This window comes from Sinohyriopsis cumingii, unplaced genomic scaffold (genome assembly GCF_028554795.1).
Source record: "Sinohyriopsis cumingii isolate HCF-2022 unplaced genomic scaffold, ASM2855479v2 utg000646l, whole genome shotgun sequence".
NCBI lineage: Eukaryota > Metazoa > Mollusca > Bivalvia > Unionida > Unionidae > Sinohyriopsis > Sinohyriopsis cumingii.
In genome coordinates, this window is record NW_028315921.1 from 1,568,749 (window position 1) to 1,586,600 (window position 17,852).

At 36.5% G+C, this 17,852-nt stretch overlaps 1 protein-coding gene across 1 annotated transcript; it reads left to right on the forward strand.

Moving 5' to 3' along the window:
• Nucleotides 1–555: 555 nt before the first annotated feature.
• LOC149773540 (caveolin-1-like) lies at nucleotides 556–17,142 on the forward strand. Its single transcript, XM_089946391.1, has 3 exons — nucleotides 556–665; nucleotides 12,509–12,575; nucleotides 13,797–17,142. Exons 2-3 carry the CDS (start codon nucleotides 12,510–12,512, stop codon nucleotides 14,121–14,123), a joined length of 393 nt encoding a protein of 130 aa, XP_089802517.1. The 5' UTR covers nucleotides 556–665; nucleotide 12,509; the 3' UTR covers nucleotides 14,124–17,142.
• Nucleotides 17,143–17,852: the final 710 nt, after the last annotated feature.

The window sequence follows — 17,852 nt, forward strand, 5'->3', positions numbered from 1 at the left end:
CAACCATTACAGTTTCAACCAAATGACTTACATAAGCGATGTGAATAACGGCAACTCGTATAATGAGGGAAAATTGGGCACTTCAATTGAAATCACTTGTAACCGATCTAAGATCCTCTGAGTATGGAAAAATCAATTTGATATCCTGATTCAAGTCGGTGAAATAAAATATAGAACATTTAAGTAAACATGGAAAAATAAATTTGACATCCTGATTCAAGTCGATGAAATAAACTATAGAACATTTAAGTAAACATGGAAAAATCAATTTGATATCCTGATTCAAGTCGGTGAAATAAAATATAGAACATTTAAGTAAACATGGAAAATTCTATTTGATATCCTGATTCAAGTCGGTGAAATAAAATATAGAACTTTTAAGTAAACATGGGCATGCTCTGCGATATCATAAAACTATAGAAATGGATCGTTACATGAGAGTGTTAAGGAACAAGCAACTATGCAATATGTATAATGCAAGCGCTTACAAAAATGAATATCACTTTCTGCTTGTTTGTCCATTTTACAGGAAAATGAAAAGAAAATACGGACCACGATATTTTTTCTTGGCTGACTATTGACAAATTTCAAGCCAGTAAGTTTGGAAACTCCAGAAAAATCTTAAAGGCATTGTCCAATTTCTATACTTGGCGCAGCAAGAAAAGGTCAGAAAATAATTCATTGTATATAAATAATCAGTTATGAAATTGAATTATAGGACTAATATAATTGATCAGAATTTTATCTTTTCATTTTATATAAATTTAATAGACTTTTTAACCACATGTAATACATTTTATATTTAATATTCAATAGAATTATGTTCCTTATCGTTTGAAGTAAGATTTGTTTCCATTCTCACTTCTGTATTTATAAAATGATTTTGCACTTTAACGCTAAATAAAATTTGTCTTCTGTTCTCTTCTATTTATATACCTAATGTTTAGTATCAGACTGATCCATTTCTTTTGTGGCTCCAGTTTTATGAAGGCGTCAAAAGTCTCTTGAATATTGTTTAAACAAAAATCAACAGGAGATATAAGTTTGATTTTATTCGCTGGTCAGTTTAAAAAATTACCATCTATTGCTTATAGCGATTACTTTCTCCAGATGTGAGTTTTACTGTTGTTAATGTTAGGGAATAACGCCATTTCTCAGTGCAAGATAGACTATATGTAGCGGCCGGTATAACTAGTGGAGGAAGAACCCGGGAAAGCCTCGGTAAGAACCACCTACCCACAGACATATAAATTGTCTTTGCCAATACTCCATCTTCACAAAAACGTATACATGTAAAAATGATCTTTACTATTTTCACTTATTTATGTATTCATTTATTTGCTTGTTTGTTTAAATATCATCACTGAGATTAGCTGTACGGATGGATATTCAAAACATTTAAATCGTTTTCACTACATAATAACAATTCCAATTTACTATTGCTAAAATGTAAATTTATATCTCATGACAGATGCAAGAAACTTTTCGTTGAGAAATGTAATGCATACTTTCTATTTTCACTTAGCTAAGCTCGGTCAGGAAATCGAACCTAGTACTCCACCATAGGCGAACAGCATGCTATCCCACACATACAAATATGCATAAAGCTAAGAAAAATATAAGTAATGCTTAGTTGCGAATCTCTCAAAGATATTAATTCATCTAACAAAGAATTTTAATATGGTGCAAATTGAAGTTTTGTCAACCACTTCACCATTTCAGTGACTTACAGTAGGATTTTCAGGCCAGATTTTAGTCATTAAATTTATCAAATGCAGGTTAGATTAGGCGGTTGCTATGGGTTATTGGTAATATAAATTGGCCTAACTGGTGGATGGGGAGTATTGCCCGATTACATTGCAATTATCTTGTTGCATGAAGAATAATCAGATGCAACGAGCGTTACATTTTTCATATACACTAAATCGTGCATATATTGCACGTGGGAATTATCACGATGCCAGATAATGGGGTCTGCCATATTGGACTTCTTACAGTCAACGCGGTCCCTTGGTACCTATAACCCCATGGATATCAAACTTTCCATTTTGAAAGTACAGTTGTGGTCGGTGCTGTGTTACCATCGGGTTCAAAGGACATACAAACACCAAGTAAGGGTCCTACAACTTTATGTAACATAAATCTAAAATCTTCACAAAAACTAAAAATCCAGTGTTGCTTACAGTACCAAACCCATAACTGCCTGCTATACCAATCTGCTCTTCCTTTAGTAAGAGTTAAATATAAGGGATCTCAATTAATTTAATATTTGTGCCTTATCGAAGGGCATGACTAATCCAGGTTCAATTAGTCATGGGAAGATAAACAACAGAACCGGACTTGTTGACAGTCTCTAGAATCAAATATCTCAAATGTTTGGATTAATTTTGTGGCCAACTGTCACTACTAACAACTAAAATCTGCTAGAATCTGATACAGGTACTGAGCGTGAAATCATGCTTACAACACCTCCCTTCCTACGAGGAAACTTTACATTTTCGATACAACATTTTGTTTTTATAAAAATAACTTGCTTGCTTGGTACATCAGTAAAATGATAAAACTTGCATAAAGCTTACGTTACTACTAAAATGCATAACACTTAGAGCCACTACTATTAACCTCTGTAAAATTCTTGAATTCCATTAGTGACCATCCAGAATAGAAGAAATCCAACAAATTGGTTGCCGTCTATGTCCGCATAAATTCCTTATGAATAAAAAAACAGAACACACTGAAATTCGAACAATACAGGAACCATGAGCTATTCAGTGGGTTTCTCGGCGCCTTTGAAGTGTACTAAGCACGCCAGTATCTTTTGTCGTTTAATTCCTACATAATTCAGTTGCATGCCCGATAATCCATCTGCATTATCATGTTGCTATGCGCATTTGTGATTTATAATGAAGTTATAAGGCTGGAGTGCCAAACATCATCTAAGCAGACGCCGATTCTCGCTTTGCATTTGATTTAACCATGTCAGTGTGTTGTGGTCAGTCACGATTTCAAATGTTGTCCCTGACAGGAAATACCTTAACGAATCAATCGCCCACACGATCGCGAAATATTTTTTCCATAGTTGCATATTTCTGCCCTAGCGGAAGAAGTTTCTGGCTTATTTAGGCCACCGCATGTTCTTCACCGCCCATTGTCTGGCTTAGACCATCCTGAAATTTGTCGCAAATGTTATGTATATTTGATTTTTGATTTTTGTATCTGATTTAATTGTTTGTAAGTTTTAAAAACTTTCTCCTTTTTTAAATTTCATTATATGCACAAATAATAAAGTTCTGTTTATTAGGAACTCGTACGTTTTCCAGAAAATAGTTTGACCTTGACTGTTCATTTTAATAAACACATAAGGCTGACCTGGTTCTTGACCTTAATTCAAAATAAGTAACAGTCACGTGAATAAGCTATCTGTTTAGATTTATTTTTACTGTGGGATTTTAAAAGAGTGAGATCGAGGCTGTATTGAATACGTGATCCTAGACTTGTAAATAGTTTTTAGTGAAGTAAACAACCTTTATTCTTGGAGTAAAATTATTGGTATTTTCAAGGACACACAGGGGCTATGTGATCTATTTATATGCAAACATGATCAAGTGACCCTTATCCGGGGCGTAAACTTTAAGTTTTAAACCATCGTGGTCGAGAAATAATCACAGTCTGGGCATATAACATTTGATGTCAAGGTGAATTATTTGGATTCAAAACGATTAATTCTTTCTTCCTGGAAATATACGTCTGTTCATACGAAATTCTTGAACAAAGACATTTCTTTTTAAAATTTATTCGCATTTCCAGAACCGGAGTGATATTTCTTGTTTCTACAAAGAACTATAAACTTCAACGCAGTACAGGTTACAACATACGTCATCGCCTTCCATCTTGGATTCTTCGTCGGGACTTTATTATTAGGACTTCTAAAATTTTATTCGTGGATTATTCTTAGATTATTTTTGGATTTGATTCTTAAAACCGTAACTTCATATTTTTTCTTCATTTTTACAGTAGTTTTCCAGGGAAATAAATTATTATATTTTTCAAAGCTGTTGTTTCTTGTGTTACTGTTTATTGGAGCCTAAATACGTAAAATAAGACAAAGATTTATAATATCCTCTCGTTGCTCTTGTGCCCGATTTACACCCATCTTGACGTCAGCATCACCTTCACCTGCTGTTGGTGGAAAATCATTGTCCACTTAATCGTTCTCGTCTGTCTGCGTCGTCAGCAGCAAAGTTCGCTTGTATCCACGCAGTAAATTTACATGATATGTTACGTTACCGCGCCTACCGGGTACAGATACCTGGTGGTTAACATTGTTTACCTTTCGGACCACACGATAAGGTCCCTGTCATTGTGCCTTCACATTGAACGAACTTGAAGGCAAGAGAATAAGGACTTCATTCCCTGGACTAAATTCTCTTGTTTTCCTGTGACGATCGTACCTGTAATACCCTGATGTTCCTTTTGGCGATTCAACTGTTTATCTGTGAGAAGAATTCCGACGTCTTCCACCTCCTCGTGCATATTCACAATATGCTCCACAGCTGACTTCTTACTGACATCGTTTTCTCCTATAATCATGCCTCGAACATTCGGCTTTGGACCTCTACTGGGCCAACCATGCAACACGACTGGGTCTTTCTCAAAGGATGAGAATCCAATCGCATCATGCGGCACTTCGCGGTATGTAAACAACAAATATGGTAACATTTCATTCCATTCATTCTTGTTGGCTGTACAGAACTTACGCAACATTGACTTCAACGTCCCGTTAAAACGTTTTGCCGTTCCATTCGCCTGTGGGTGATAATGCGTTGTTGTAACTCCACGGATACCCGATAGCTCATACAACTGTTTCAATAAGGTGCTCGTGAAATTGGTCCTTTTGTCTGTCAATAAGATCTTTGGAAAACCAACACGGCTAAATAACGCAAACTGTGTTCTAGCTACACTCATTGTCTCCATATCCTTCAAAGGAAAAGCTTCAGTGTCACGGAATTGTATAAATCCTTTTATTTATTAAATACATGTACTTGGGTTTCGTTTTTTTTGTGTACAACGATACCCGAGGGTGATTTAAGTATATTGTAGTTCGGTTCGTCCTATGCCGCACGTGTGAAGTGCTTTCGATGAGAAAAACCGAATGCTTCCAGCACACAGACAATGTATGATGACTTCGTCTGTGTATAAATGCCTCACCGTAAGATTAAATCTTCACATTACGGAACGTCTTGTCAGTGAGCGGTCTACTTAAAGGACTTGCAGATCTACAGCTGTAAAGCGGACCCGAGCGATCACAGAATGACGATAATGATCGGAGTGGTCGGACTGACCCGAACGACCAGAGTGACCCGATTGACCGGAGCGATCCGAGTTATCGAAGTGATCGGAGTCGATGTGGTGCCAGCTCCAGAGCTAACCATAGAAGTCGACCATATCAGCTGTGAAGCTGAACCATAACAGCCGTACAGCTGAATAAGCGGTGTTGCTGGCCGAGTAGCAGGTGATCGGGTGTTGCTGACTGAGATTGGTTGGCGCTGATTGCTTGATTGACCAACCTGGAATACTGACGGCTTGATTTGCCAGTGTGACTGGTAGCTGAGTGTGCTGGTGACGGAGTACGTAACTCAATACATGTAATCGTTTAGCCGTGGGCTATTTTTGGGGGTTTGTAAAACCCAGTGTGGTTTTGGGACTGTAAAGAGAATTTTTATTTGTCCCTTTTGTTTACATAATTTCACCTTTTCGAGCGAATACATTTTACTATATGAGTAAAATATTACATTTAGTTTTACTAAAACACATTAATATTTTCATTGTGTAACCACTGTGAATCATTCACCTCTTGTCCTTGTACTGTGTAAGGTCATTTATTTGTATTTTCATTATTAGATTCGTGCGTTTTATGTTAATTGATCCAATATTTGGATCATATACACGCATATATTATTCATAATTAATTGCTCATTAAAGTCGTTCGTTATTAAATATTGTATTTGTATCACCATCAAAGGTTTCCTGTTGTAAATCCGAAATCCTACCCGGTTATCTTATTACATTCGGAATACCTCGTTGCATCATCAACCACCGTTAGAATGTATTTGTGTCCAGACTTCGTTCTAAATAACGGTCTTACAATATCCATTGCAATTTTTAAAGAACGGTTTAGTTATCACCGGTGGGCAAACCATTGATGCTTTCTCACCTGCAGTGTATTTTGCTGTCATATGACATTCATGATACGATGTACAATATCATTTTACATCTGAAAACATTCCAGGCCAAAAGAACTATTGGAGAATCTTCTCTGTTGTTTTCTCCAAACCCATGTGACCCGCAAGGGGTCCATCATGTGCCAGCAATATTACCATTTTTCGTAATATTGCTCGTACAACAATTTGCTCCCCTCCACGCGAATATCACCAGATTCCCATTTCCGCAGCAAAATATCATTCTCCCAGAAGAATGTCACTGGCTCCTCCTCATCATCTTCACGAGTAGCAAAGGACTTCTCGCTAATACTTTGCAGTGAAATATCTACAATCTGTAGCTGCGACAGCATGTCCGCATTCATTGCTGAAAGTTTGTCAACTTCAGTGTCATCACGCTGATCAGTATCTTCTCTGTCGATGCTGTTGTTGACAACTTCGTTCTTATCATCATCCTCACATTGGTGAGTATTTTCCACAGTCATCTCATCGACGAGTCCTTTTAAGTTCTGAATATTCATCTTTTTATTATTCACATTTATGTTCGGACGAAACTTATTCCTCTGCCATTGCTGTTGTAAATTGGTGGTAATATAATATTCCGTAGCCTCTACAACTGGACTAGAGCAGTCTTGTTCCTCCTAATCCACTGTGCTTGATCTTGTGACAAGGTATTCAAGAAAAAGTCCTCACGAAGACAAATAATTGGGTCACGATCCTCCAAGAAACGCTTTATGTGCTGATCAATCCTGGCCATCAGACCACGTTACATCTCGGTGATTTCCTTCTTAATGCTCACCAACGCAGTGAAATGTTCATGTGGTCTCTTTCCAAAGCGATCAATCAGTCCTTTACTGAGTTCCAGGTAATTGCCACAAGCTTGAGTTGCAACATATCTAGCCTCACCTGTCAAAAGAGTTCTTAGCTATAACACGTTCAACTCGTCAAACCATATAGCATGTTTTGCAGTTGATTCAAACTCTGCTAGGAAAGTTACAATATTTTTTCCTCGTTCATGGTCATATGCCTGAAGCTGTACTTTAAATGGCATTGAAGATGTTTTTTTTTTCCGTCGCGTTTTCTTGATGTTTTACTCTTTTTATTTCAATTTGCATGCGCTTCATTATTAATCTTAATTTCTCTCTTCCATTTCCCATTCAAGCTCCTTGTGTCTTAACTCCAAATCTCTTTCATGTTTCTTTACACCAGGTTTTCGCTTTATTTCCTTGTGTGGATGCGTGTGCTCAATGTTCAGTTCCTATTCATACTCCGGGATCTCATTATCTGTAAATTCCATCAAATCCTTTCCTGCCGCTTTTCTTCGTGGTCGCCCTGAAGCAACCGTTGCACCCTCGACTTCGACGTCATCAACAACCGACATAATGACAAACTATATGTACGTACTGTAAGTTCTATCGCGGTATTCACAGCCACTGGACTAGATTTTCTTATATATGAATTTCTGGGCTTATACGTTTACACTCGTTACAGTGATACACACTTTTCACTTAGCAATCAACAACTTTACGTTGTACACACAATATAACCAGTCACTGCTAATATTGCACACATATTCGCTGAATTCACTGCTTTCAGAATTGTCAAACACCATAACAACGTATTGAAAAATTCCAAATAATTCACATATAATTATTGGAGTCCGTACCGCTGCCACCAAAAGTTTACCTTCGGGTTAAAAGGACACACAAACAACAAGAAAGGGTCCTGCAACTTTATGTAAAATAAAGCTACAATCTTCACAAAAACTAAAAGCCGGTGTTCCATACAGTACCAAGCCCATAACTGCCTGATTTACCACTCTGCTCTTGTGTTAGTAGGGGTTAGAGATAAGGGATCTTAATTAATTTAACAGTTTTGCCTTATCAAAGGGTATGACTAGTCGAGGCTCAATTAGCCATGAGAAGATACACAACAGAACCGGACCTGTTGACAGTCTCTGGTATCGGATATCCAGAATGCTGGGATTAATGTTCTGGCCAAATGTCACTACTAACAATTAGAATATGTTATAATCTGATACAGGCACTGAGCGTGAAATCATACTTATAACATACAAACTGAAATGTAAAGATATACAAGCCGTTGGATACTTTCCAAGATGGTGGATGTCACGATTGTCACTAATCCCGATTGTTAAAGTAGGTATAAGGCAACATCCTGCTTAGTGACGATGAATATGGCATCCATGCTTGAATATATCCATGTTCTTCTCTGCGTTGTATTATATATCGAACAGGCCATGTAAAGAATTGACACGTAAGTAGTGCAATTAGTTACGTGCATGTTAGTAATGATTTAGTGACATTTTACTGTATTTGTAATTACGCGTTATTTGTGTTCTTTGTGTATGACATTTGAACACTGGATAAATTTGTTTTTATCATTTTACAGTGTAAACATTTGCCAAGATGCTTTAGAAAGCAGAACCCAAGGAAGCAATTTAATGTGGCCTATGGACTAAATAAAAAGAAATTAATAGACCAATGTCTTATATTGTGTACATTTTGCCGTGAATCCATTATTATGATACCAAGAAAGTTGTTTGAGATTTTAACTCAAAATTAAATAATTAGTAAAGTTTAGACAACTGAATTACCAATATTTGTACAATGGATCGTTCAGCATGTACAGTACGACATGAGCAGCAGAAAATATGAATATTCCAGACTCTTCATTTTGAGGAATATCATAATGTTGTACTTGGCATTGTCATTATAGTATTTATTACCAAATTATATTGAGAATTGTGTTATTGTCGTCATCATAAAATGCTGCATATGGCCGTCATACGTTTTTAGAAATTATTGTCACGGTTGTTCTGAACTAATTAGAATCCATTTTATTTGCAAAGAGTACGTGCAGAAAATAGCTCACGTTCATTCTCTCCAAGTTTTATTTAAAATACTCTTCTTCTTGCCACTAAATGAATTATTCATTAAGTGTCAGAGTCATTTCATTTTCACTGCATACAGACTTCATATTGCTGTACACTGCATCAAAAATAGTGGACCAAATGTAGGAAACTAATTTATTACAACTTATAATTTAACATAATGATTGCTAAATACTGCACAATACTTAATTGAAACAGATGGGGCATTGATATTACCATGATCTTTTAACCATTTCTTCAAAATAAGAGTACTACCTCCCACCCACCTGTACTGCATTGTGCATTACCAATAGTCCCTAGTCCCTAACATTGTAAATTTCACAATATTGATAAAAACCACATTATGAATTGCCGTTGTTAAATTCACAGTGGGATGAAGATTAAGAAACACTCGACACAATATTTAAGATAAACAAATCAAGTTCCCAGTGGGCAAAAGTAACAAATCACGTACACTTGCCTTAAAAATAACAAAGACACTTATTACACTGGTCAACAGTGAAATCATTACTGACTTGAAAAGGCCCTAATCTGTAGTATTTTGGTGTGCCGAACACGAATATAACCGTGAAAAATTTGTATTGGCTCTCGTTTTGAAGATATTCATATACCTCATTTTCTATGTTTCACTGTGTAAATTTCTCCAGTAGGACTGCAGCAACATCCGGAATAATGATGTAACATTGCATAATACCATCATGCTCACATCATCCACAGTTGATTGCATCATTTTCTGATGCAATGCAATACTAATGCCATGCGGCTGCTGAAGTAAGTTGACGTCAGCAGTGTACTATACATGTGTAGGCCTATTATACTAATGCCAGGCGGCTGCTGAAGCTGACGTAAGCAGTGTACTATATAAAGCCCAATCAGATAGGTTCAGCATTTAAAATATTTTAGACGTTGTGCGAGACAGTTCAAGCTACTGTTACATAAAACTTATTATTTTATCCATTTACGTACAATAAAGAACAGTAATGCCTCGAAAGTGTGTTAATACCGCGGACAATTTTTGCTATATTTGTGGGGAAGTGACATTTGCCAACCAGAAGAAAAGTATCAATTCTCAAGTGAAGAAGGCATATCATCTTTACTTCGGATGCAAGGTTGGTGACCAAGACAAGCCTTGGGCTCCGCATATATGCTGTGCTACATGTACAACACAGCTTTCACAGTGGTTGAATTGCAAAAGGTCATCAATGCCGTTTGCAGTCCCAATGGTGTGGAGAGAGCCAAGCAACCACCTAAATGACTGTTACTTCTGCTTGGTTCCTCCTCTTTCCGGCGGAATAACGAAGCGAAAGAAGTCGAGAATAGTCTACCCAAACATTCCGTCTGCATTGAGACCAGTTCCACATGGTGAGGGACTTCCTATTCCAGAACCTCCAGCAGAATATTCTCTTGATTCATCTGACGAAGACAAAGGTGAGTCGACCTGTTCTTCTCCTGGTCCATCAGCATGCAGTGATCCAGATTTTCACTGTGGTGCATCATCAACCCCACACAGAATAACACAGGAAGAACTAAATGACCTGATTCGTGATTTGGACTTATCAAAGAACAAGGCAGAATTGCTAGGATCAAGACTCCAACAATGAAATCTTCTAGAAGAAGATGTCACAATTACTGCATATCGAAAGCGCCACCAGCAATTGGAGCCTTTCTTCAGAAAGGAAAGTAATCTGATATTCTGTTCCGATATTGAGGGCCTCATGAATGCTTTAAAAATCACTCATGACCCACAAGAATGGAGACTATTTGTGGACTCTTCGAAACTGAGTCTCAAGGCTGTGCTTTTGCACAATGGAAACATTCTTCCATCTATTCCAGTAGCGTATGCTGTCCACATGAAAGAGACATACGATAACTTAAGGCAGCTACTGAATTCCACTGAGTATAACAAGTACAGCTGGCACCTCTGTGGTGATTTGAAGGTAGTTGCCCTTTTAATGGGACTGCAGCAAGGATATACAAAATACATGTGTTTCTTATGCGAGTGGGATAGCCGAGCAAGGGAAATGCACTACATGAGGAAGGAATGGACTCACAGGCAGAATGTAGCCATTGGAGAGAAGAATATCCAACACCCAGCTCTGGTTGAGGCTCAGAAAATCTTGCTACCACCCCTTCACATCAAACTAGGTTTGATGAAGAACTTCGTGAAAGCCATTGACCGGACTTTGCCAGCATTCCGATACCTGCATGAAAAATTCCCTCGACTCAGCGAAGCAAAGATTAAAGAGGGAGTTTTTGTGGGTCCTCAGATTCGAGAGCTTTTCAAAGATGACCGGTTCAACAACTTGCTGGAAGGTGACGCGAAACAAGCATGGAATGCTTTTCGCCTAGTTTCTACAAACTTCCTCGGAAATGTTAGGGCAGAAAACTATAAGGAACTAGTAGAAGACATGTTGATGAAGTATAAGAAACTTGGCTGCAATATGTCTCTAAAGATTCACTTCCTTCATTCCCATTTGGATTTCTTTCCTAGCAACTGTGGTATTGTTAGTGATGAACACGGCGAACGTTTTCATCAAGATATCGCAACAATGGAACAAAGATACCAGGGAAAATGGTCCACTACAATGCTGGCTGACTACTGCTGGACACTCCTCAGAGATGCTCCCGAACAGCTGTACAAGAGACAGGCGAAGAAATCTAAGATGTAGTCAATGACTTGATTTTTTATAGGTAGGCTATTACAGTTGACCTTTTACTATTGGAATGCATTTCGTTATGTAAACATTAATTTCTTGCAGATTACAAAAAAACTAGAGCCAATTTTGCAATTTGACTGTCATATTCGTGTTCAGCACATAAAAATTGATAAGAATTGACTAATTTTATTTCAGTAACATGACTTTTGTAAAAATTTGTTGTCCAGTGTTATCAGTGACAACAGTGAGTGCAGGAAGAGGTACTAAATGGGAGACGCTTTTAAATAATAGAAAACTAATGCAATTTTGAAACGACACTTTTATGAGAAAATATCAATGAAACAGATATAGGAGGTGGAACAGCCATGTATTAGAGTTATGACACGTCTTGGTGATGGCAGGGAAAAAATTGTACACTTTAATCAAGAACGCTGAAAATCAAAGATTTAATTAAATTTCTTGAATAGTTTGTCCTTATTTCACGATTTTATCTCGTGAGATGCCCTTGAAGATATCAGGCTGCTAATGCATGTACAAATATATCTAAATTACACAAAGAAATTCAGTTCAATGTGTCGTTAAGTTTTCCATGAGCTCCCATGACGACGGGAAATAAATTGAAACAAAGGTATAAAAAAGATCAAGTTGTATCAGTCTTCATTCCGTGTTGCCGATTCTGATTATAAAACACCATTATATCCCGTCTCGCAACTTTGCAGGATGGGAGACAGATCGGAAGTTGATCTTATCAACAGAGATCCAAACAATATCAACGATTACTTACTGGTAAGAATTTTATATAGTACAACTTAACATGTGATTTAAAAATATACGTATCCCAATAATAATGGCCGATCATGCAGTTTACTGAACCTAATTCCAATGAATGATTCAAATGTTAAAGAGGAACAAATGCTAGTCTGAGTTTTGATTTCAATTCATTATTGCAAATATTTCGCTGAAGTGCCTGGTGGATTCCACATTTCGTGCTAAACAGCTATTTGTCTCCGAATCATCTACTTATTTAAATTTAAACTGGGAAATCTCCAGTTTAAAAAAACAAACTACCATATCAGTAATTTACGAAACCAAGTTAAATCTGTTATCTTATAACGAATTTACTTTCACTTTATAATTGAAATGTCCAATATATCAACTAAAAAGGCTTACTATATGTTTGGAGAGATATTTACACCTCACATGTTGTGACATTCAATTTTTGCAATTCGTGTTTACCTAATTAATATATTTATAGTGCTGTTAGTAGAATTGTTCTCTTTTTCTGTTCATTATAACCAAATACCCCTATATAAACGAATGAATATATATATATATATATATATATATATATATATATATATATATATATATATATATATATATATATATGCGCGTGTGTGTGTGCGTGTGTGTGTGTGTGTGTAACTTTTTTCACCATTCATAAGATAGCAGCATTCACGGTTTGACTTTTTTAAAAGGAATTATTTGGTGATGGAATTCAGGTCTCATAATTTTTCAGAATTTCTAGCATAACAATCGTATTTGCCTGGACGTGAGTTTTACATGGTGCTAATAAAGTTAGTAAATTTTCGAAAGCTTCTTTTTCGTTATTATTAGAATGAAAATGAAACTGGTTCATACGTTACGTAGTCAAAATAAAAAATTTCCATCACTGCATTTTATTTCTATTCTAACTACCAATAATTATTAAACTACGAAATCGATCAGGGTAGAGTCAGTGAAACCAAATTTTAGTCTTCATATTCTTAGCCTGAAAAAAAAAAAAAAAAAAAAACCATTTACTTACTACTTGAACAAAAGAATTTATTTTTTTTATAACTTTTATAGAGTGACGGATAATGGAAATGTAGAGAAATTTATGGTAGGGTTAGCTATGAGTGTAAGGATGGTGTTATAAATGCATTATGTTCATGGCGGTACTTGCAGGAATGAAAATTTGGCAATATTACAGGAACAAATATATTAATTTGGATTTTTATTTTATAGTGTCATTTTGAGGATGTCCTAGCCGAGCCTGAGAGCACGCACAGTATTGACTGTGTATGGACAATGTCCTACGCTTGCTTCAACTTTTGGAAGAACTGCTGCTACAAGCTTCATACTCTGTGTTGCGGACTCTGTATTGCCGCACAATTGGGCTGTGAGTTCGCCTACATCTCTTTCATCCACATCTGGATCTACACGCCGAATTTCAAGATCCTCAATATCAACTGCGGATACACGAAGAAGGTATACGGAATGTATATCAAGTGTTGCCTGGAACCGTGCTGCGAAGCTTGTGGCCTTCTATTCTCCGCCTTCAAGAAGGACTAAGCATGATTTTCCCTGTCCGCAAAGAGAATTACAAATCTGACGCAAAACATTATATAATTGTCTTTTAGTTTCAGGGTACGGTTTTAAAACTGGGTTAATCTTGGGATAATATTGCTCTAATTCGAAACTTACTTTTCGGCATGTTTGCGCGAATATTGTAGAGAGTATCCAAATCAAAGTACAACAAAATGCACAGAGTATGTGACGCGACAGCATGTTCTTCACCTTATGTATAAATGTAATTGCAATGAAAAATGTTGTATTATAAATAATTTTTCTTACTAAGTTTTTTTGCTGCTGCAGAATGTTTCATTTTATGTAAAAATAGTAAAAACTCTGTTCGGAAACTTTCTGCAGATTTTACCACGACAAATGCAGAGTGCATTTCTCAATTAACTATATTTAAAGACTGTTGTCATGCATTAAACACAGTGTAACAATTGCGATGGTTAGTTTAGCGCAATACACATTACTGCATTTTATTTCTCATTAGATCTTGGAGAGTTAAGGAAGCAATACATTTTTCAACATATTTCTCGTCACCAGAGCAATATTTTTCATGCGACATTTCCAAAATCCGGGTTCAACCACCGTTAATTATAATGTTGTTGTTGTTGTTGTGGGATTTAACGCCATTTTTCAGCACACGATAGGCTATGCATGGCGGCCAGTATTAATGGTGGAGGAAGAACCCGGGAAAACCCCGAGATGAACCACCGACCAACGAGAAGCTACTGGCAAGCTTTCTCACATACCCACATTGGCCGAATCCTGGACTCTAACCCACGCAGACAGAGGTGAGATGGCAGTGATCCGTAACGGAGAGCACTTTAGACCACTCGGCCACTCGGGGCCCCTTAATTTAAATAAGAAAGCTGATTACTAATACATTCAAATATAAGATATTTTACAGATTTATTACATGGGATAATATTGCTAATTGCTAGTAGTTTCTAAGATACTTTGGGTCCTATTGTTTACTTTAGGTAGAGGGAACATTTCCCACACTTTGACTAACAATATTTAACATGCATGATGCCAACTACTAACAGCGGGACCACGCTGGTAGGCCTAGAATTGGCCATAGGTGCTAAGCAATTATGGTAGCAACTTCCAGAGAGAGAGAGAGAGAGAGAGAGAGAGAGAGAGAGAGAGAGAGAGAGAGAGATATTAATCTGTACATAATAAAAGATTAATAATTAACAGGGCCGGTCAGGTCAAGTGTTTGGTGGAGGTTACAAAGTGTTTGGTGGAGATTGCAAAATTTCAAACGGTCCCTGTGTCTATTTACTCAAAGTGTGCATACAACCCAAAAACGTGTGTAAGAATAAACCTTTTTTTAAAATTTCAAGTGACAGTGTCCGTACGCGTGTGTGTGTGTGCGTGTGTGTGTGTCTTTGTGTTTGTCTGTGTGTACGTTTTTCTTTTAGCCTGGATGAGGAGTTTCCTGAAACCCCCAGCCCACCCATCCTCGATACGGGCCTGTTTAAACAGTTTCACAGTCGATACTAGAAAAGACATGGTGATTAGGTTTTTAATGTTTTATATTAATTTCAAAGGGATGTGATTTACTATACACATTGGCTTTTCTAAATTATGGAATCCCTACAAAATTTCAAAACACAATCTGGCATAAATGCGTTTTTATGATGTTAAGTGTCGAAATCTGTTGTTGTGGTTTGAAACGCCGTTGTTCAGCACATGATGGGCTGGCAATACATTTCGACCAGTATATATGGTGGAGGAAGAACTCTTGAAAAACCACCGACCCACGTGGGCAATCTTACACACCCACGTTGGCTGAGCCCGAGACTCGAGCCCACGGTGACAGAGGTGATTTGTCAGTGATAAGTAATCACTCGTAGAGGTTTCCCGAAATGTTTGCTTTTAAAAATTAGCTGGAGAATGACCCCATCAAGGTCGACTCAGCATGACTCCAGTCTACTCCCCCCTCCCCAGACAAGAACTGTCACTCATGATTAATAGATGCCAGCATGACATGATGGTATTAAATTGTGTCAGTTAGAACTACTGACATACATTAAACATAATACAAGAGCAGCATTTATGCATTGTCCCTCATGTATATTTAATTCCTGTTTAATACCCTTTATTAATAAATTCTGTGTAAACAATTGAAATTTTCTTAGAAAGAAATTTACAGTTAGCAAAAACTTAATAGGCCAGATCTATCAATCACAACTGTCAAGAAAGTATTTTCATGAGAGTTTCCTATGTTTCATGAGAGTTTCCTTATTCGAGGCATTGTATTTTAATGATTTTTTGCTCATAAAAAATAAAATATATTTTACATAGTTTGTCTCTGAAAGATCTCATACTGATTTAAATCAACGTAATTATTCAGTGTGTCTTTTAAGTTGATGAAAATAAAGCAACATAAATTTGAATAGATGATCAAAAATGGAAATAAAACCGACTACCAAAACTACCGTTCTGTCTATTAACTGAAACATGTTGGGTCATTGTTCTTTAGTCATTCAAAAAAAAGTCAATGTAGTAGAAAAACTACTTTTATACCAGACGAATTTAAACACTGAATTTGGAGTCCTGCAATCACTGAAAGTATATATACTTTCTGAGAGCATACATCAATATGCTAACTACCTCCTCGACTTCATTCTAATAATAATTTAAATACATGTCTTTGAAAAATGCTGACACGTAATAACTCTCAAAAAACACGTACGCTTCAGATTCACCTGAAACTCTCCACACACGGTACATGCTGTATTAGATTAAGGGGGTTTCACGGTTAGTATCTCCCCTTGAAAACACCAGAGGGCATATCGGTGCAACTCACTTCCGGATAGTTCAATCAATTAAGATGGCAGATGTAGGTCAAAAAAATGTGACAGACCACTCACATTATGCAATCAAGATCGATATCTCACTATCTTAAAAAGAAATTCTATCAATATTTGATTAATTATTTTTACATCTTTTCTTTTTATCACTAACTTGCGCTTCTCCCAGCTTTCAAATAAATATTATCTGCCCATTTCAGAACTTCATTATCTTTCCAATACTACCTTATGCTCTAGTTTGTATTATTTGATTGTGCGAAAGCGTATCGCTGTGTAAAAAGTTCTTGCAATTTATCTCGCTTGAAGAATAAGGAAAATATGTTTATTTTGTACAGCTTCAATCATAGCAGTTAATGGAGGTTGAAGGACAACGAAAATTTTTTTTCTAACTTCTTAAGGTTTTTTATTGTTGATTTAGACTGTTGCTTTTCTATTAATGTTCATTATATTTTTCATGAAATAACTTGAGTATTTTCAAAATGCACAAATGTCAACCACGCTTGAACAGACAGGCGCACGTACGAGTCTCCTTGATGATTATTTTAATTTCATTTCCTTGAACGGTTGAAAATTTTAGAGTATACAGTTTGGAGCAATATCGATGTTAGACACACTATGCATGTATAGGACATTTGTGGCTCTCACTTATCTGTCTATCTGTCTGTATGTATGTCTGTCTTCTTTCATCTAGTACATTTGTATGTATATCCTCGAATGAATGTGTGTTCGCATACGTATATTACATAAACATACGTCTGGTTAAAATCGAGTATAAAATGCTGCTAAGTTAGAAAGAGTGACTGATAGATAAAGACAACAAATATGAATATATGTGAGTATTCATTTATTATTGACTTATAGAGTATGTTCTTACAAGCAGTCTCTTTTTTAAATCATACTGTTT

Coding starts and splice junctions, on each gene's coding strand:
- LOC149773540 (XM_089946391.1), top strand. CDS start 12,510: ATGGGAGACAGATCGGAAGTTGATCTTATCAACAGAGATCCAAACAAT. Junction 12,576..13,796: donor ATATCAACGATTACTTACTG/GTAAGAATTTTA, acceptor TTTATTTTATAG/TGTCATTTTGAGGATGTCCT.